Source organism: Alternaria rosae (genome assembly GCF_020736505.1).
Source record: "Alternaria rosae strain MPI-PUGE-AT-0040 chromosome Unknown BKA58scaffold_5, whole genome shotgun sequence".
NCBI classification, from domain to species: Eukaryota; Fungi; Ascomycota; class Dothideomycetes; order Pleosporales; family Pleosporaceae; genus Alternaria; species Alternaria rosae.
The window spans coordinates 201,674-221,162 of record NW_025763574.1 but is presented as its reverse complement, the minus strand read 5'-3'; the positions used below and the strand labels follow the sequence as shown (position 1 = coordinate 221,162).

The 19,489-nt window shown below is 52.8% G+C and overlaps 8 protein-coding genes across 8 annotated transcripts; 6 read left to right on the top strand and 2 right to left on the bottom strand.

Moving 5' to 3' along the window:
- Positions 1–273: 273 nt before the first annotated feature.
- BKA58DRAFT_401584 (uncharacterized protein) lies at positions 274–4,309 on the top strand (the record flags this gene model as incomplete). The annotated part of the gene is made up of 5 exons (XM_046171672.1): positions 274–2,862; positions 3,031–3,131; positions 3,327–3,361; positions 3,514–3,620; positions 3,683–4,309. 5 exons carry the CDS (start codon positions 274–276, stop codon positions 4,307–4,309), a joined length of 3,459 nt encoding a protein of 1,152 aa, XP_046024850.1.
- On the bottom strand, positions 4,165–6,184 carry BKA58DRAFT_360363 (major facilitator superfamily domain-containing protein; the record flags this gene model as incomplete). Its single annotated transcript, XM_046168753.1, has 3 exons — positions 4,165–4,970; positions 5,016–5,882; positions 5,936–6,184. 3 exons carry the CDS (start codon positions 6,182–6,184, stop codon positions 4,428–4,430), a joined length of 1,659 nt encoding a protein of 552 aa, XP_046024849.1. The 3' UTR covers positions 4,165–4,427.
- A 913-nt stretch (positions 6,185–7,097) lies between these two features.
- On the top strand, positions 7,098–8,731 carry BKA58DRAFT_338223 (uncharacterized protein; the record flags this gene model as incomplete). Its single annotated transcript, XM_046168286.1, has 3 exons — positions 7,098–7,294; positions 7,345–7,907; positions 7,960–8,731. The coding sequence occupies 3 exons, from the start codon at positions 7,098–7,100 to the stop codon at positions 8,358–8,360; spliced, it is 1,161 nt and encodes a 386-aa protein (XP_046024848.1). The 3' UTR covers positions 8,361–8,731.
- A 25-nt stretch (positions 8,732–8,756) lies between these two features.
- On the bottom strand, positions 8,757–11,481 carry BKA58DRAFT_338221 (uncharacterized protein). Its single transcript, XM_046168285.1, has 3 exons — positions 10,723–11,481; positions 9,406–10,669; positions 8,757–9,332 (listed from the first exon to the last, which is right to left on the bottom strand). The coding sequence occupies exons 1-3, from the start codon at positions 11,413–11,415 to the stop codon at positions 8,884–8,886; spliced, it is 2,406 nt and encodes an 801-aa protein (XP_046024847.1). The 5' UTR covers positions 11,416–11,481; the 3' UTR covers positions 8,757–8,883.
- Positions 11,482–12,122: 641 nt separating this feature from the next.
- Positions 12,123–12,527, top strand: BKA58DRAFT_384213 (uncharacterized protein). Its single transcript, XM_046170246.1, has one exon. It carries the CDS (start codon positions 12,198–12,200, stop codon positions 12,483–12,485), a length of 288 nt encoding a protein of 95 aa, XP_046024846.1. The 5' UTR covers positions 12,123–12,197; the 3' UTR covers positions 12,486–12,527.
- A 125-nt stretch (positions 12,528–12,652) lies between these two features.
- BKA58DRAFT_384212 (histidine phosphatase superfamily) lies at positions 12,653–14,097 on the top strand (the record flags this gene model as incomplete). Its single annotated transcript, XM_046170245.1, has 2 exons — positions 12,653–12,778; positions 12,827–14,097. Coding segments are annotated over exons 1-2 (1,007 nt in total), but the record flags the coding sequence as incomplete, so codon positions are not given.
- Positions 14,098–14,735: 638 nt separating this feature from the next.
- Positions 14,736–16,014, top strand: BKA58DRAFT_401579 (uncharacterized protein; the record flags this gene model as incomplete). The annotated part of the gene is made up of 2 exons (XM_046171671.1): positions 14,736–14,826; positions 14,879–16,014. The coding sequence occupies 2 exons, from the start codon at positions 14,736–14,738 to the stop codon at positions 16,012–16,014; spliced, it is 1,227 nt and encodes a 408-aa protein (XP_046024844.1).
- A 610-nt stretch (positions 16,015–16,624) lies between these two features.
- Positions 16,625–19,486, top strand: BKA58DRAFT_384208 (glycoside hydrolase superfamily). Its single transcript, XM_046170244.1, has one exon. The coding sequence runs from the start codon at positions 16,993–16,995 to the stop codon at positions 19,357–19,359; it is 2,367 nt and encodes a 788-aa protein (XP_046024843.1). The 5' UTR covers positions 16,625–16,992; the 3' UTR covers positions 19,360–19,486.
- The last annotated feature ends 3 nt before the right edge of the window (positions 19,487–19,489 follow it).

The following is a 19,489-nucleotide window of genomic DNA, read 5'->3' as shown; positions in this document are numbered from 1 at the left end:
CAGTGGCAGTTGGATGCACGTCAGCTCCTCCCACCACTCCGCTCTGAGCTTGGATAACGCTGTATCTGCTACGCTCTCCATGCAGGCCATGAGGGAATACGACTAGACACGAACTTCTCTTTCCCTCTCCCCCATATTCACTTTCCATCCGTCCCGTGTCTGCAGCCCAGATCTACAGCCACCGCCTCTACACCCTGTCCCTGCAAACAGCCACACTGTCGCAAAAGCAACCCACGCGGTAATACGAGACGGCCTGCAGTGCGACGGCCCACGATGGCTCCCTCTTCACCCCCTCCCCAAACGCCATCGATTCACACGCCCTCGATTCACCGCCCCTCGCTCGACGAATCCGACTCGGACGGCTCCCAAGCGACGCTGCAGCAGCAACAACGCCGCTCTCCCCTGCCCGCCTCGATACTCTCGCCCTCGTCCGCAAAGTCGCCGACATCAGCAGACTCGCGCGGTGCCGCTGCGCAAAACTACTCGCGTCCAGGCATTGTGCGCGATGCAACACAGAGCCAGAGTCACATTGGCGCGCATCTAGGACACCGCCCCCGCCAGCGCTCCCAGGGTTACTTCGAGCCTAGTCTGAGTTCTATGAAGGAGGGCTCTATACGGGACCGAGATAATACCATGGCGTCGCAGACCCATCTTACCGCCTCGCAGATCGCAGCTCAGGCCGCATATGCCTCGAACCCCCAACACAACCGCAAGCGTTCTACCACGATACCTGCTCCGAATGAAGCTGTGCCTGCGGGACGGGGCCAGCCGATGAGTCCGCCGCCTGTGCCGGCGCAGGTCACGTTTAGGACGAATGGCATTACGTATTCGAATGGAGTTGGGGGAGGCAGGATGGCCGCGACGAGCGCTGCGAACGCGGCTTTTCCACGGAGTCCGCTGAACTCGCCTGGTATTGAGGGGACACAACAACCACACGCGTCGCCTAAACTAGTGTCGACGCCTGAGCCGCTCCAGCTGCAGAAGCCGAAGGAGGGGAAGAGCAGGATAGGCGGGAAGCTGTTCTCGTCCAAGCCGAAGAACATCAAGGTGGACAACCGGCTAGATGGCAAGCACCAGGCTTTGCCGTCGCCGGGCAAGATTGGCATTGGCATCCATAGCTCGCAGGCGCTGAATCGCATGATGATGGCGGGGTCGACGACGAGCTTGGTTGATTCCGGGACGAATAGCAGTAATGCTTCGTTGTACTCTTCTGCCAACGCGTCGACATCTACGCTCGTACCTCCACGGAATGATTCTCTTCCGGAGAGGAAAGAAGAGAAGCATAAACACCACTTTTTGTCACGGCAGAAGAACAAGTTGAAAGACCAAGATGGATTCGCTCTGCCTTTATCATCCGCCAGCAGTAATTCCAAACCCACAAATCCCAGCGCGCCAGAGCCGCTGTATTCCTTCGCTGCGCCGTCATCGCCAGGTCATTCGAGTAGTTTTGCGAATTCAGTAACCGGCTTGGATCTCCGGCATGGTGGACGCCATCTCCGCCGAGCGAAGAAGGAAGAAAAGGCCGCCGCATTTCTAGACGCGCAACTCGAACCCCCATATCGAGAGCGGAACCAGTCGTTTAGCACCGAGCGATCAGAATGGCCGTCCCTAGCCAACAGCATAACCACAACCCCCAACATGAGCACGCCCAGCCAGACCATCTCTCACACAACAGAGATGCTCCACCTAGGCAGTTCCTTTGGCATCAATGGCCTCTCGCCCGACGACGCCTGGCCACTACTAAAAGCAAGAGTGCTCTTGATTTTTGAAGGAGAAGACCCCCGGCCCCCCGTCGAAGATTTCAACGCCCTAGTAACCGTCCACATCAAACGCTGTATCCACAAACGCTCGCCCATAATCCTCATCGAAGACCTCAACGAACTCCTCCAAACGGGATTTGGTTCTCTGGATCAAACACTACGACATGTCCCTGACGACCGCCTGATCCCGCACTTGGTGGAAATGTGGCTCGTAGTCTTTACTACCATCCTGCCCTTCCTGCAAGCCGTGTTCCTACCCCTAGACCTCGAGTTCAGGGGAAGTGGCATCATGACGAGTGTCCAGGCGGGCGAGTTCTGGGGCGTCATGCTACCCGATGAGATGAATACCAAGAGTCCTGAACATAGGAACATACCCATCTTGGGCGAGCTGGAGGTTAGAAGGATTACGCTGCTCATGTTTAGGGATATTGTTATTCTACCGCGGTATGAAGCTCTCATGGCCATCTTCTCACGCCTCAGTTTGGAGAATCTTAATGCGGGACTGGAATCTCCGTCTCCGATTCCTGATCATAGGCCTGGGACTGCGGGGAGTGGGTTTGGTGGTGCGGGGGAAAGGGGCAGTGCAGGAGGGGAGATGGGTAGTCTCAACTCGACGAGTACGTCGAGTGCGGGCTATCTGGAAAGCACGACGAGTATAACGAGTTCGACATTCGCAAACAGCACACGGTCACGTGCGACATCCAACACATCCGCCGGATCCTTCTCCTCAAACCCGAGTTCCCACCCGCCTCCGCATTACCACCCTCACCACCCCTCTTCGAACGCCCTCCACCCAACCATCTCCCACCTGCACCCCCCACCCCCAACATCGCACAGCAACTTCTCCTCCAACGCCCCCTCCTCCCTCCGCGCAACCCCCATGGACAGCACCAAAGTCACCGAAACAGTCGGCCGCATGCTGCAATGTGTGTCTGTGCTCGTGTCTCTGCAGTCCAGCGATGATGCGCAGGAGAAAATCGGAAGGCTGAATAAGGAGTTGAAGTATAATTGGCTGGGCAGGGGGAGGACGGGACGCCAGAGACAGGGGTTTGTTGGGCCGAGGGGAGGGAAGAGTTTGGGGTTGGGGATGGGGATGGGGAATGTGAGTGTTCCGGGTGTGGGCGCGTAAAAGGAGGACTGGGGGAGAGGAAGAGGGGCGGGAAGGGATTGGAAAGGGGGGGGGGGGGGGTGGGTGTGGGAATGGGAGAGGGTTGGGTAAGGGTGTTGTACGTGTACGTTTTGTGTCTTGTGTCTTTTTTTCTGTTTGAAGGACACGTTTATGGGTTGCGTGTGTAGACCGCGCCGGCGTTTTATGTCTTTTCCTTCCTTGTTTTTCTTTCTTTCTGGGTTATACGTTGTAGGATGTAGGATGTGAGTTGTACGTTTGCGAGATGTGTACGACATCACTTGCCTGATGAGACTCAATGGATATGAGACTAAGTACACTAGCCCGATTAGGAATGGCACAACTGGTGATGCTACCATGAGAACGTTCAACAGGAGCCTTTAGGTCTTGCTTCACGCCGGGAATGTTTTGGTTCTACATGTGTTAACTGGAGAATCTAGTTCGATTACATATCTCACTGGATATGGGAGTGACGGTAAGTTTGCTTCGTTGTAAGATAGACGTCATCAACGTCATAGGCCAGATTCTATCTGTATAACAAGTACCTCTGTATCGATGTCCTCGATGTTTAGATATCGGACTGTATCAAACATCAAAAAGTTCTTCAAATCACTTAAAAACTCATAGTCACTCGCAACAACGCTCAAACTACTGTCGCCACCATGCCCACAGCAGTAATAACAGGCGCAAACTCCGGCATCGGCCATGCGCTCGCCAAGATCCTTCTGAACGAAGTCAGTTCGACCCTCATTACTTTCCCTCCACCCCAAAGAATAGCCTAACATGCCTCATTCAGGGCTACGATGTAATTGCAACAGATCAAACCCTCGGTCCTGCCATAAGATCCCTTTCCTGCCCCGTACAACAGCTCGACATCACCTCCCCAGACTCAATCAATGGGTGTGCGACTGCTATTGGCGCAGACACATCAATCGACCTCCTCCTCCACGTCGCCGGCATCATGGAAAGACCTGAAGAAGATACACTCCACACAGTCGACATGTCAAAACTGCAGAAAACCTTCGCGGTGAACACTTTCGGACCACTTTTATTAACGCAAGCCCTCTTACCCAACATTCTCAAATCTCCCTCCCCCAAGATCGGCGTAGTATCAAGCCGCGTGGGCAGTATGGCAGACAATACCTCCGGGGGCCAGTACGCGTACCGCGCTAGTAAAGCGGGCGTGAATAGTTTGTTCAAGAGTATGAGTGTGGATTTGAAAGAGCAGGGTGTGACTGTTCTGGTGCTGCATCCGGGGATTGTCAAGACGAATCTAGATCCGAGGCATAACGAAGGAGAGGATGTGCCGGGAGCGGTGGAGCCGGATGAGGCGGCGAGGGGGCTGTGGGATGTGTTGAGTACGAAGGGGATGGCGGATACGGGGAGATTTTTTCATAGGACTGGGGAGGAGTTGCCTTGGTAGGGGCATGATTGTGTAGATCTATGGTATAGTGTAGAAACCATGTGGGGGGTTGATAGAGGAGCGAGCCAACTTGCGCAGTGTAGAAACTCCATTAATATCGCCAACCCCCAAAATCCACTCAATGTGCGAACCGGAAGTCCAACCGCTTATTCCCCTCTTCCTTCGTAGTCTCGAGATACGTCTCCCTCTCATCTTTCGTCATACTCTCCCAGATCCTATCCCTCTTCCTGTTAACAGCAACATAGTACACCTTCGCTCCAACAAACAGCGCAAAGTTATACGCACAGATCGCAATCAGGACTTTATTTCCCCTCCGATAAAGCGGCTTATCATCATCGCGATAGATGTTCTGACTGATGATACTACTCGCCTGGACACACATATTGTACAGCGCACTAGCCACCGTACGCGTCCTGACTGCGCCGGCGTTGCGCGATGTGATGGCAACTAGGATAGCATGGATATACGGGTGTCCGACGAGGAGGGTTGATAGCACCCAGCGTGACCAGGGCGACGCGGTTGCAGGGAGGACTTCTAGCGCAATGAGGAGAGGTAACGCCCAGATTTGGGAAACGAGGCCGACGAGGAAGCGTTGGTTGAAGCGCTCGGATATGTAGGTCCAGAAGAGGAGTTGCAGGATGAAGAGGACGTATGCGGGGATCTGTGTGTGTCAGTCGCAGGACATGTATCGGAAGCGAGGGCTTACGGTGAGGAGATTAGTCTCGAAGGTACCGAAGCCAAGGGATCGGAGTTGAAGCGTAAGATACGCTGTTGAAGGTGTGGTTGGTATCGTCCATGATAAGCCAAGCAGGTAAATCGGCCACATGTGATAGTCCCTAAGGCAATCCCACAGCATGCGGAAGCTCAAGCCCTGCCGGTTGTGCATGTCGCCTTTGCTAGGGTCATCCCTCAGTATGCGGTTAACCATGATCTTCTCTTCTCTCTCATTGAACCACCCATCTTTGCCACGGAAAGGATTCCACGCCTTACTCGCCGTCTGTGTTGGACTGGGTGGCAGGTAAAACCAAGATGCAATGCCGATGCAGCCAGTCAGCATCCCCTCAAGAGCGAACAACCAACGCCACCCCTCCATGCCGTTGTGTCCGCGCAGACGCAAGATGCCAAAGGCGAAGAAGGCAGAGACAATCTGAGTAGACTGGTAGCTCACCCAGAACCAACTCAACCGCCCAGGTAACTCCCACCCAGTGTAGAAGTAACTGAGGTAAAGAATGTTATCGGGAATGAAGCCACCCTCAATCAACCCCAGCAGCGCTCGACAAGCAAAGAACGAGCTACGCCCGCTCAGGAAAGCTTGAAAGCTAGCGACAAGACTCCAGCTAACCATCTGAACAGGAATCCAGTTATCGGGACCTAGCTTCTTGCTGATCAGCTGGGATGGGAGTTCAGCGCAGAGGAAGCAGAGGTAGAAGATGGTTTGCCCGTAGTTGTAGTCGTTGGTATTCATACCAAGGTCGTCGAGCATGTTGTCACTGAGCGCTTGCGATATGTTGCCTCGGTCGAGTTGAAGGGCGAAGAACATTAGGCAGGCCCAGGTACAGATGCGCTTGTCGATCTGGGGTAGGTCAGCGTGAGATCCGTTAATCCTTAAAGCATGGTGTTGCTTACCTTGCGCACGAGACGCTTTTCTTCTGGCTTGTCCCAGACAAAGTCTGGATCGTATCGATGGATGCCTTCGTAAGAATCTACAGGCCTGTATCGGTCTTTTGCGATGTCTGAAGAGATGAAGGTCGTGCCATATCTTGTTTTGGTACCGGATGTGTTGACTGCCGTGTCGCTGTTGTTGGTGCTTTCCGCAGTGTCGAGTACCACTTTACCATCGACAGAGTAGTCGTCAGCAGCATCGTTGGCTACCATCTTGGAATGTAATATACTCTGTCAAAGTCAATGGATCACTCCTCTAACAGAGATTCTGCGAGGATGCGCTCTCATTATATCTGTGGGCGCTCTCTCGCTCGTTGACCCACGCGATAACTATCCCATACGCAGAGCTTCTGCACTTGCATCGTTCAGAGAAACAATTTCGCAATTTTCCTAGCGTTGCAACGCACGATGACCGTGTATCCACCGACTGTCAATGCATCTTCGCCGTGATTGCGCCTCCCGATTGCACTTGGATTTCGACACTGGCCGCGGAACTGACAGCAGCAATCATCCCGCTATATTTAACGAGCACGCAAGCAGTGGTTAGTATTCCGCAGCGGGGTCGAGCGGTTCTGTCCAGTATATCCGGAGTTGATTCGTCGTGGTCTCTTTCGATTATGGATTGCGTGATTGGCTGGGGTGTTGGCGACATAGATATGGAACACCATATCCGCCACTACTGCAACAGTGCGTTCGGAGATAACACTGACGCCAGACTCTTGGTATATTCGACATCGCGTGGGATGGTCCGGTTGCATGGAGTCTTGCACAACTCCTTGGTCTTTGCTGCTCGCGGTTAGTCTGCTGTAGGAAGAAAGTATGAAGCAATACAATGCATGCTTGATGCAATGTGATCGCACGCTGATTGATCGGGGCATATCGCGGCAGTCAAATTCACTGGATCGCCAAGTTATGTTACTTGACTGCGACATCCGATGATTGTGGCAACTTGGCGCTGAGTTCGCAAGAGCGGGGTTGCGAGTAGCTAATGTCCAGTCGCAATGAAGCATTGCTACTCACAATTAGGATGCGATTCATACATATAAGGCCAATCCACAGGTGATGTGATAGACTTCTAGATTGACGTTCCTCACCATCACCCGAAGTGATATCGTTTGATAGCAACATGGCTCCCGCACTCATCGAAGAGGTCACCGAACAGACTACTGTCGGCTACAAGTCTGGAGTTGGTCAGTACAAAGAAGCTGCCTTTGGTGGCCCGAAGGTCTTCCAGAAAGAACTCGAGCTGCGCGGCACTGAAAAGCATGCGCCTGCCAAGTATCCGCACTACCTCCCGACTTGGGACAATGAGAAGGGCAGAAAGTGAGTATCGCCATGCCATCAATGGTGCTGGAGACTAACCAAAAACTCAGATACCCACCATGGGAGCCATTCGAGCACACTGAGCACGGAAAAGATGCCGACCCTTCTTTCCCTAACCTCTTGGCAAATGCCACTGTCGCCGACATCACAGCGAACATCGGCGCTGAAGTCCATGGTGTCCAGCTAAGCAAGCTAACGGATGCCGGAAAAGATGAACTCGCACTCTTTGTCGCCCAGAAGAAAGTCGTAGCGTTTCGCGATCAGGACTTCGCAGACATCCCAATCAAAGACGCAATCGCTTTCGGTGGGTACTTCGGTCGACACCACATCCATCCTACATCCGGAGCTCCTGAGGGCTATCCTGAGGTTCATCTCGTCCATCGAGGTACTGACGACACCACGGCGCGAGACTTCTTCGAAGAGCGGACGAACTCGATTACCTGGCACTCAGATGTGACGTATGAAAAGCAGCCACCTGGTACTACCTTCCTGTATGTTCTTGATGGGCCAGCGGCAGGAGGCGATACTTTGTTCGCGAACCAAGCGGTGGCGTATAACAGACTCTCGCCAGAGTTCAGGAAGCGACTGCACGGCTTGAGAGTTGTTCACTCAGGTAAGCATCGACGCCGGACAACGCGCTGCAAAAGATACTAACACCACCTCAGCTGTCGAGCAAGCCGACGCAAGCAAGAACCGAGGCGGCATCGTGCGTCGCGACCCAGTAACCTCAATCCATCCGCTCGTGCGAACACATCCCGCAACGGGCGAGAAAGCGCTCTTCGTGAACCCTCAGTTTAGCCGACGCATCGTAGGCTTCAAGAAAGAGGAGTCGGATTTCCTACTCAACTTCCTATACGATCATATCGCGAAAGGACAGGACTTCCAGGCACGCGTTAAATGGGCGCCTGGCACGGTTGTGGTTTGGGATAATCGTGTTACGGCGCACAGTGCGCTGCTTGACTGGGATGATGGCGCGCGCAGGCATTTGGCGAGGATTACTCCGCAGGCTGAGGCTCCGTTTGAGACTGATGTTGAGGAGCGGAAGGCAGCTGGCTTTGAGTATTAGTCGAGTTAGTGTGCGATGATAAATGAAGTTTTTATTGCCCTCGAGAGTTATGGCATGTCCGGAGTCAGTCGTGCGACAGATGATGTGCCCCATAGGTACACGCGTGATTCTTTAGAGCTGCCATCGGAACTTTTTTGTGTCGCCTTGAAGTCTTGTTGATTGAACAGGAGACACGATATCGCATCAATGACTGAGCGACATTGCAAGTGACGTTGTCTGAGTTGGACAAATGGCGAGGTTGGGGAAGGAAGGAGGTACGCCAGATCACGTACGTCATAGTTGGCGCGGAGGAAAGCCCATGAACGCGTACTTGCCCAGAATATCACAAAGCCGTCAGAAGAGAAAGAATACTCCCCGATCAGTTGAACGATGTATATTGGGGAGAAAGATGAAATCGTGTAGTAAGTGAGACGGATGCTGACTCCGCATGACTCCGAAGATTGGCTCCACACCTAGCACCTTTGCGCATCATAGCATTGAGGCGCCTTTTCCCATACCAACACACCAGTACCATTATCCCGACTCAGCTATCTGTCTCTTCCGCTTCATGTACAAGACTTCTCATAAGTAAACCTTGCTGGCACAGTAAACCAACGTCTGCCCTGACCACCATGTTGTTCTCAGGATCAATATCCTCGTCCGCGCTAGCCTTCGGTTCACGGTCAAGCGTCTCGGCCATGAGGCTACTGTCGTTGTTGAACTGTTGTGTGAGCCTGATTTGGCAGCCGATACACAGCCTCAACCCGCATCCCTCAATCTCTTGATCGAACAGTGATATCTGGTGTTTGCGGCAGGCGAATGTGGCAGGGGTGAAGCACATCGAACACCAGCGCTGGAGTTGTTGTTGAACTCCTGCCGATGTCTCAGCAGACTCTAGGAGATCGGTAGCTGTCTGATCGAAATCTGGGGTCATGCCGTTGGGAAATATGTGCTGAATCTCATGTCCTTCGCAAGCCACAATTTGCACTCTGCCTGGTGGAGCTGTTAGTGAAATTGATCGTGAAGTACAAAATTCTTTTTGAAGAAAGCAAGAGATGGAGCTTACCCATCGTGCAATCCTGGCACATAGTCGTACCGCCGTTGCTGTTCTCCGCATGTCCACCGCCAACTTCAGTGTATCCCATCCCGTTATGCCATTGGATAACATGGACTTCTTTCTCGAACAGCCCAGTGAACCCAAAGTTAGGAATCTCGCAAAAGTTGCAGTCGCTAGTGTTCTTCTGCCCACCGAACTGAATAGGATGCGCGAAGCAGGTGTTGATCTTTGTCAGCTTACCCTTGTGGCCGGCGTTATCCTCCATCTCGAGCTCGGGAGTCGGCGAGCGTGAGAACATCGGTACATCTTCTCCGTATAGATCTTCAAGGTCTTCCTTCGTGAAGTAGTCGTGATCAGGTACAGCAACTTCCGGTGCGTCTCCCTTAGTCGGTCCCAATACCTTTGCCTTCTTCTCTTTGACGACCTTGGGGATGTCCCAAAACGTGCAGCCGATGTGGTTCTTCTTGCAGCGCTTGCATGGGGGCTTATCGGTCTTCTTCTTCAGGCTGCAGCGCTTCTTCTCCAGGCGACAATTCGTGCATTGTATGTGGGGCCGATCCTCAGTATAGATAACTTCATCGATAATTATCCTCTCAGCGCGGTAGCCCACCGGCGGTAGCGCTTCGCATATGTACTCGTTGTCAGCGCAATGGTCGCAGATAGCTTGACCAGGCGAGTCTTCAAAAGAACAGCGCTCGTTGCCGTCTTCGGCACATTGCTTGCAGCGGCCTTTCTCGGTAGGCAGAAGGATGGGATCGCATTCTATAGCCATGTCGAAGCAGTCCTGGCAAGGATATGTACCACCTGTTACTAGAGAGCAACTCGTTTCGTTGTTGCGACAGGATATGCAACCTCGCGCTGCTGGATACCCTGTTAGATCATCTACCTCGGCGAGGGGATCTTCGATCGGATGTTGCATGGTGCGATCGGGGCTCTTGCGGCGGAAGAAATCTCGATACTCTTGCAGCTCGCGCTCAGCTTCAGAATCAATGTCCGACCAATCGGCCGGCCAGTTATCCTCCTCGTTGGTAACGTTCCTCACATTACCGAAGTTCTCGAAGAGCAGTCTGGCAATACACTTCATTACCGCCTGTTTAGATGCGCGCTGCTTTCCCTTCTTGAAACGATGCGCAGCTTTAGCAGCCTTTGCTTGCTTCAATTTCAGTGCCTTGTTCTGGGTCTCTTGCGCGGGATCGAAGTTTCCGGACGCGTCCTGATCGACATAAGTGTAAGTCTTCTTTCGGTCGATACCTTGTCGCAATCCATAGGCCGGCTGGTAAAGTAAGTATTTGACTGTGACAGTGGTTATAGAATGAACAGTCTCACCTGTGTATCGGGGGGAATGATGACCTCGCCGTCGGATGGCGCTGGAGATCCTCTGGAAGACATGCCCTCTCTGTCTGAGTCTCCGGGTTGCTGAAAGCCAACATTGAATTGCTGCTCGAGCGGACTAGCTTCTCTCTCTTGTTGATCGAGATTGAGACTAGACATGCGGTTGCCGATGCTATGTTTGCGCAACTCGGTCTCAGGTAAGTTTTCAGCCTCGTCTATAAGGCGATCTTCAGGCGGTTCTTCGAAAAGATCTTCGAGGTCGTCCTCTTCGACCTCTTCCGCTGAGCCCCCGAAAAGTGAATGGCGCGGCTTCTTGCTCTTAGGACTGGCTTCATCGTCGCTATCTTCGGCTCTTGGTGACTTCTTCTTTTTGGGGGAAGACCTCCGAGCCTGATGAGCGGTCCAGGACCAATCGAATGCTTTGGGAGCATCATCGTCGTCGGAAAATCCCTCCTCGAGCGTATTGTAGTTCATGTCGTGTTGGGCTGAGTTCTCATGAGATAAATTCAGGTCATGATCTCGCTCCACTGTTTGCTGAACATCTTCCATCGGCTCATGGTCGGTCTGTGGAATGAGACTATCGGGTTCATTGCTCAGCGATGCTTCGCCACCAATGCCGTGCGGAAGATTAAAGTCGAATTCGACTTCAGGCTTTGGTGGCATGTTCTGGTTGACCATCTGAGCCATCCTCAGAAGTTGAGAAGTATAGGTTTTTCGTGAACAATTGTTGCTGCGCGGCTGTGGAAACTGTGCAGATTGGTAGAAGACGGATGGTTGAGAGGAAAAGGTGATGCGATGTCGTTGGAAGACTTATAAAGTCACAGAGACTTGCGTGGGTAAAGCTAGCTCGCGCTGGCAGGTGATATCGCACGACTCGCAGAAGATAAGTGCCAGCTGCTACTTGCTGTTCCGGGTCTGGGTTGCCAGGTAAGATTGATCTGTGAAATCTTGGCGCTGCTCAAACTTGTGGTAAGAACGTGGGGCCGAAATAGGAATTTTGGGAGTCAGTTGGCTTGCGAAGTATCTTGCTACATCTTGAAGCGGCGTGGTGCTGCTCGAGAAGTCTGACTCTACGGACTTGGTAGTGTGCGATTTGGAGATAGTGTGGTAGATGTTGAGGGAGCAGATGATAAAGGTTGCGAAGTGTAAGAGGGTCAATGCGACGTCGATGTGTGCAATCGAAAAAGCGGGGAAAGGATGCGGAGGCTATGTAGGGTCTGTGTCAGGAACACTACCTGATATATTGGATGCCTCACAGACATCTTGAAAAATAACTGCGAGAGAAGAAGGGCTGACAATTCCGGTTTGCTTTGCAGGCCCTTCAAGAGCTCGTCCAGTGTGAACTCAGAGGTCCAAGGCAGCGGATCTAGCAGCAGAAAGTTACACGGTAAAACTTCTTCGAAGCAACATACTGTGATTCGCAGAAAGTGTTCTGCACAGTTGATGAGCGGATACTGTGTAGCGTACAAATGTCTTCCGGTAGCCGTAGCCGTTTGTTGTTGCTGTTGCAACTGCGCATCTCATCGTATTCTACCGAGTGCGTGAAGTGCACGCACAGCACAACGCGCCGAAAAGCTTGCAATAATCTGGTGCATGACAAGAGGTACGCTGCCACCTTGAAAGAAAAATTTGACCGTATTACAATAAGATGGATGTGTCCATGTGCAGCTGTAGTAGTAGATTGCAGCCCTACTCACGTCATTTTAGATAACATAGATATATATAGTTATCCTAGGTATATATTAGCGTCTTGTTAGATAGTCGAAAGTCTGCTGTAGTGTGCAAGTGATGGTTGCAGCGCTGAGGAAATGGGTCATTTCCAAAGGTTGGCAAACCAGAAGATCGGGCTTAGTCATTACGACGCTAACACGGACCATGTCATTCAGATTGTCGCGCGCAATTTCTTAGAGCTCAGTCTTTCTCTACCCGCCTCACTCATCCATGAAGCTCGACGGCGCTTCATACCGCCCTATGTGGGCACCATGGCGCGATCGATGAGGCTGTTTCTGATCCGGCACGGGGAAACGGTCGACAATGTCGCCCAACTCTAGTAAGCTTTCCATATGTCGTCATCAGCGTACGTTGCTAATTATTACAGTGCTGGTAGCAGAGATTCAGCACTCACCAACCACGGCTACCAACAGGCCACCCGCCTTGGTCAGCATTTCAAGGCCCTTGGGTTGACGTTCACCCACCTCTTCTCGTCGCACCTCCAGCGGGCTGTGAAAACAGCTGGCAAGATCCGAGAAGCTCAATTGATGCCCGCAAGCGACGATAACACTGCGAAAGCGGTTCCGGATGTCGTGCAGCTACGGGCGTTGATGGAGCAGGACTTCGGATCCAAGGAGGGGAAGAAGTTCTACGATCGACTTGACAACAAGGATACACCAGGCTTTGTGGAAGTGGAGTCGAAAAACACTATGGCGCACAGAGCCGATGCGTTCCTTGATGAGCATCTCTTGCCGCTCCTCGGCGAAGTGTCGGAAGACGCTGATACTGTGGTTGCAATAGTCTCGCATGGCATCTTCCTCTCTACTCTTTGGAAGCGACTGCTTTTGCGCCTTCCACGCCAAAGTGTTGCGCTCTCTCCAAAGCTCCAAGCAACGGCGCGACCGTCGCTCGAGCATCTTGGTGGCTGGTCCAACACTGGTTACCTCGAGTTGTACGTGACCAGAGCAGAGCCTAGCGATCACAGCACCTCGGCAGACGTGCGCGCGGCGCCTACCCCAGAGCCCTCTTCGTCGCCCGTTGAGATGTCGGCAACCGATCAAGGTCTGGGCGAGGTCAAAGTACCGCAAGCGGTAGTTGGACGTGGCCCCGCATGCCAGCACGACTCAGAAGCGCCCATCCGGGTACCTGGTCAAGCTTCACCGGCTATCGCACCGCGACTCGCTGAAGTGTGGTCTGCAACCATCCTTGCGATCAACGGTAAGGACCATCTCCGCAGTCTCAAGCGCACCGGGGGTGGTATCGGAAGTTCTCGTCATGATGCATCACAGAAGAGCATCGAGACTTTCTTCAAGCGTCTTAAAGTTGAATGATGTTGTGAATGGTAAGTCTACACTTTTTCTCCACCCTCTTGCAATGATGAAAACACCTTTTAATCACAGACCTGATCGGAATTTACTGTCGACCAAAAATTGTACCAACTGCTGTCTGATTCGCATCGAATACTTCTACTCTTGAAATGCCTTCCTTTGAGAGCTTTGCTAATAAGAGAGGCTACAGGTCCCACGCGGCGTGCACTCAGCGTCACGCGTTCATACTAGACTCGCATCAATAAACATTATTCCACTGCACATGTGCTCTCATCCGTGACTCTATTCCACAGCATCGTCAACGTCACACTTCATTTCACGTTCAAGGGCCTGCTACTCTTACAGCCCGGGCAGGGCTGTCCACGACTTATCGCTTTCCGCGCTTTGCGCTGGCGGTGAGATTACCACGACTTGAGTTGTCGTGGGTTGGCCAGTGCCACGGCGATTTGCAGATTCTGCTGCGAGTAGCCAGCGCGACAAGACATCGTGACACCAACGTAGCGCGTCGCACCAAGTTTTTGACGTGGTGAAGGTCCGTGCGCGACGCGCCTTCCTTGTCAAACTTCATCGTCGCCTCACTCACCGCAACATGTTGTCATCGCGACCGCCATCGCCTCTATCTAAACTGACAAGTTGTAAAGTTTCAGATAGCTGCCGCTGGCACGGTGCATAGGTTGTGCATGCGCTGCGCTACACCGAATGTTGGTGTGCGACAAACATGCTTCTTCGTAGGATCGGCCGGTGGCTGGCATGACCGGCCACCCCGGTTTCTCGCAACGGTCAATATCAGCCCCCCAATATTAATACATATGAACAGAGGGCTGGTTCGTCGGAGTAGTTCTTTCAACGCTCTGTGTCTCTGTCAATCCGCACTCTTTTTGTCCCTTTCGTCGGATCTTCTTGAGATCTGTGTCTGGCCAATAGCAGCACGTCGTTCCTTGCGCAATCACAGTCCCACATTCGTTCATCATGAGGAGAAGTTCAACAATAATGGTGCTGAGTGCGCTGTCGGTAGGTGTAATCGGTGATGCGGTACCAAAGCCCTACGAGATGAATAGTAGTAAGTACATGGAGTGGTTGTTTGTGTGTTTGCGATTTACTAACCTTGATAGCTACCACCGCTGGAGCACTACGACCGCACGTACACGCTACTGGACTACCAATACCACCATACAGTTTATCAACATTAATACCAGAGCCAAGCTCAACCATCATCGTCCCGTACCCGGTTCCGTCGCCATCAAATACATCAGTTGTCGCCGCCCCTCCCTCGTTATCAACTCCATATGCACTACCCAGCTCGTCGCCAGAAACATCTCCAGTGGCAGTGTCGCCATCAAGTTCGCTCAATATCACTACTCAAAACTCAACATATATCTACCCGTCGCTATCGAGTTCAGCAACCATTGTCTCACCTGCTTCGGTTCCCACTCCAGGCTATGTGCCTATTGTAGTCGAAGTTGTCTGTGAGACAGTATACTACTCAGCATCGCCGAGCTCTTCAGTTGCTTCAACTGCGGTAACTCCTAGCGCTACCCCCTCGTCAGCTTTTGCCAGCATCCATCCTGGTCTGGCGATAGCTGCAGTTGGTCAAGCTGACGAGCCGGCTGCTTCTTCCATTAACCTCCCGCTCCTGTCGTCGATCTTAATACCCGATGTCAACCACCAAACCATCTTCACTACGACTACTACCACGACAACTACTGTGGTTTTGACTCTACCCACCCCGCTACCCTCGACCTCTTCAGACGTCGAATCTACTGCATCAGCGACAACAACGACAGTAGTTACACTCACGTCTGCTTCCGCATCAACATCAGCGGAGCAGCCAATCTCGACATCAACAGCCGCTTCAGATGAGCCGTCATCGTCACCAACCGACTCAGCATCGACCATCCTCTCCACAGTCACAGTCACATCCTCAACACCACCATCCCCATCCGATACTAACACCAACACCGCCTTCCCTACCGCCCCACCCTTCTCCTACAACCCCTCTGCCTCCCGTGGCTCCGCATCCCCCATCTCACGCCCCACCCCCGAACCCTCCAGCGCTCTCGTCGCCGGCTCGACGCTCAGCACCGCCACCACGCCAAGTTCAACCTCAACACGCATCTCGCAATACACAGGCATTCCACCTGCACCACCGGCAGCCAGCGCAGCAGGTGCGAGCGGCATGCTGAGTGACAGGAGTAAAGAGAGGGTGTGGTGGGTGGCTTTCTTTGTTCCGCTGTTGCTTTTGGCGTAGGTGGGGTAAGGTGGGTGTGAGAGGAGTGTAAGGAACAGAGGACGATTATGATTCTTATGTGTTTATTATAACGATATTATTTAATGTTTGTATGAGTAATTTGGGGCGAATATGGGACGGGATGGGATGGGGGAAAGAGGAGGATATACCAGGTTTTGTGGCGCATACATGGCGTTTTTGGTAGAACGATCGGCTTTTGATGGGATAAAGGTTGTTTGTATGAATTATGGCCTTCGTGGACTGTTCGCATGATTAGTAGTCCTGATACTCCAGAGTAGACTTGAAGGTTTGAGCGGATATTGTATAATGTTGAATCGAGCCCTGAAGCAAAGTAAAGTTACCCTCCTGTGTTCCAAATCTGCGACGTCATCGACTTTACATTTAACTGTAGCAGCGCTGCAAAGCCCACGGATCTAGTCCCTAGTTTCCGAAAGAGCAAGATCAGTACATCAAACTATGTCAGAAAGGTTCAACGACTGAGATGATCCGGGGTCGTGATGCGGAGAGCGTTGTTCGTTGAAGATCAGAAGCGGGGGAGAAGCGCCTTGGCTAGCGCAAGCCACCATTTCTTCCGTCAATCAAACCTCACGTTCCACGTACTCTACATGGCCTTCTTCGCCTCGATTCCACGCGCAAAGTCGAAACTGCACGCGTCTCTAACAGAAATGCGATTGTAGTAGGCCTTCTGATCTGCGCCTGGGCCGCGTTCGAGGAGCCAGCACGCGTTGCATGCAGCCTAACAACCGGCGGCATCATTTCGGTTGGGAAGTATGACATAGATCGTCGCCCATTGAACCGGTACCTCAATATACAATGAGCGTCTCGGGTGAAGATTATCCGCAATACCTCCATGAGTCTCCATGTACCCCGTCCAACGGCCCGTAGACCCTGGAGAGCATCTATAAGACTTCCGGTACGTTGTCTAGAACCCAGTATCCGGGCGAGACTGCACTTAGACGGTGTACACTCCATACCATCATGCGGCAATTCTTCTCCGGTTCAGCCTCCCTAATCGCTGGGTGCGCTCTGCTCCTTCCCAGCAGCGCATATGACTTGGTTCGCAGACAACAAGCAGCGAATGCGACCTACAAGGATGCTTCCGCACCAGTCGAGGACAGAGTGGCGGATCTTCTTTCCCGCATGACCATCGAGGAAAAGACAGCTCAGCTCATCCAGGGAGACATCTCAAATTGGATCAACACCACTACTAATGCTGTCAACGAAACGGGTCTCGAATGGAACTTTCGCGTGCGCGCGGGTCAATTCTACGTCGGCTATCCGATACCTGCGGAATGGATCAGCAATGGCGTCAAGATTGGCCAGGACTACCTTCTGCATAATACGACATTGGGAATTCCAGCAATGGTTCAGACGGAAGCTATACATGGTTTGCTCGTCGGTAATGCGACCATCTACAATAGTCCGATCGGGCAGGCATGCTCGTGGGATCCGCAGCTAATCCACGACATGGCCGTGGCCATTGCGAAGGAGTCGGCTCCTCTTGGTATTAATCAGCTGTTCGCTCCCCTCGCGGATCTAGCGCGAGAGCTACGTTTTGGAAGAGTCGAGGAGACATATGGCGAGGACGGTTTCCTAGCCGGCGAGATGGCATACGAATACGTCAAGGGAGTGCAAAGTCTGAATGTTAGCGCCACAGTTAAGCATTTCGCCGGGTTCAGTAATCCAGAGCAAGGTCTTAACACCGGACCTGTCCATGGAGGCGAACGGGAGCTACGAACCACGTGGCTGCCGCCTTTTCATCGTGCTATCATGGACGCTGGTGCCTGGAACATCATGGGTGCTTATCACTCTTACGATGGAATACCTTCAATCGCCGATGGCCACATGCAAGAGACAATCCTCCGCGAGGAATGGGGCTACAAGTATTGGCTCACTTCGGATGCGGGAGCCACAGACAGGCTGTGCTGCAACTTCAAGCTGTGCCAATGCAAAACAGAAGACACGCCAATCGACAGCGAGGCCGTAACACTCATGGCTCTGCCAAACGGTAACGACGTGGAGATGGGTGGAGGCTCATACAACTATGCGAACATCCCACGCTTGGTCGAAGAAGGCAAGCTAGACATCGAGATCGTCGACCGAGCCGTGAGCCGTCAGCTCCGTGCGAAGTTCGAAATGGGTCTGTTCGAGAACCCATACCAAGGCCTCTCCACCAATGCGACTGAGTCCATCATCCACCCTGAAGAGCATGTTCAGCTTGCGAGAACACTTGAGGCTGACTCCATCGTCTTGCTCGAGAACAAGAACAGCACTTTACCTCTGTCGAAGTCTGCAAATGTTGCTGTCATTGGTCCCATGGCAAACATCACTAATCTTGGAGACTACGTGGTCTACCGCTCTCAGTACAATCCTACCAATGTTACCCCATTGCAGGGCATTCAAAGCGCATCGAGCGGCACTGTCACGTACGCCCAGGGTTGCGAGCGCTGGTCAAACGACCAGTCCGGCTTCCCCGATGCGGTCGCTGCGGCCGAGGCTGCAGATGTCGCAGTAGTCGTCGTCGGCACCTGGTCACGCGATCAGCAAGAGCTCTGGCAAGGTCTGAACGCCACCACCGGCGAACACGTAGACGTCGCATCGCTCAATCTCGTCGGTGCCATGGGCGAGCTTGTCCAAGCCATCATCGAGACTGGCAAGCCCACCATCGTCGTCTACTCCTCCGGCAAGCCCGTCACCGAGCCTTGGATCTCTGATAATGCAGCCGCGCTTCTCCAACAGTTTTACCCCGGTGAGCAGGGCGGCAATGGACTAGCCGACGTCCTCTTCGGCGATGTCACGCCCTCTGGCAAACTCTCGGTCTCCTTTCCATACGACGTCGGCACATTGCCAATCTACTACGACTACCTTAACTCCGGCCGAGCCACCGACGCAGGAGCCATCCTACCAAACGGCACCCTCCAATTCGGCCACCAATACGTCCTCAACAGCCCCCAGGCACTATACGAATTCGGCTACGGCCTCTCCTATGCAAACTTCACTTACTCTAACGTCACACTTTCCAAGACCGAAGTCAGCCCCAGCGACACCATTACTGCGACCGTAACCGTAACGAACGAATCAGAGGTGGATGGCAAGGAAGTTGTGCAGGTCTATGTTCAAGATGTTTTCGCTAGTGTTGTGGTGCCGAACAAGGAGCTCAAGGGCTTCAAGAAGGTCATGATCAAGGCGGGTGAGACGGTGGATGTTAGCATAGAGCTGGATGTGGCTAAGTGGGGGCTGTGGGATAGGAAGATGCAGTATGTGGTTGAGAAGGGGGATTTTGTTGTGCATGTCGGGGCTAGTTCGATGGATTTGAGGGGGAATGCGACGGTCACAGCTGTTTGAGGTTGCGTGTGTTGGTTAGTTGGGGTTAAGAAACGACAAATCGAGTTGACACTCGCCGTTCAGCCTATGGTAATGCGATAAAGCGGATCAGACAAGTCAGTCTGGACTTCCAATTTTGTCCGCACGAGTA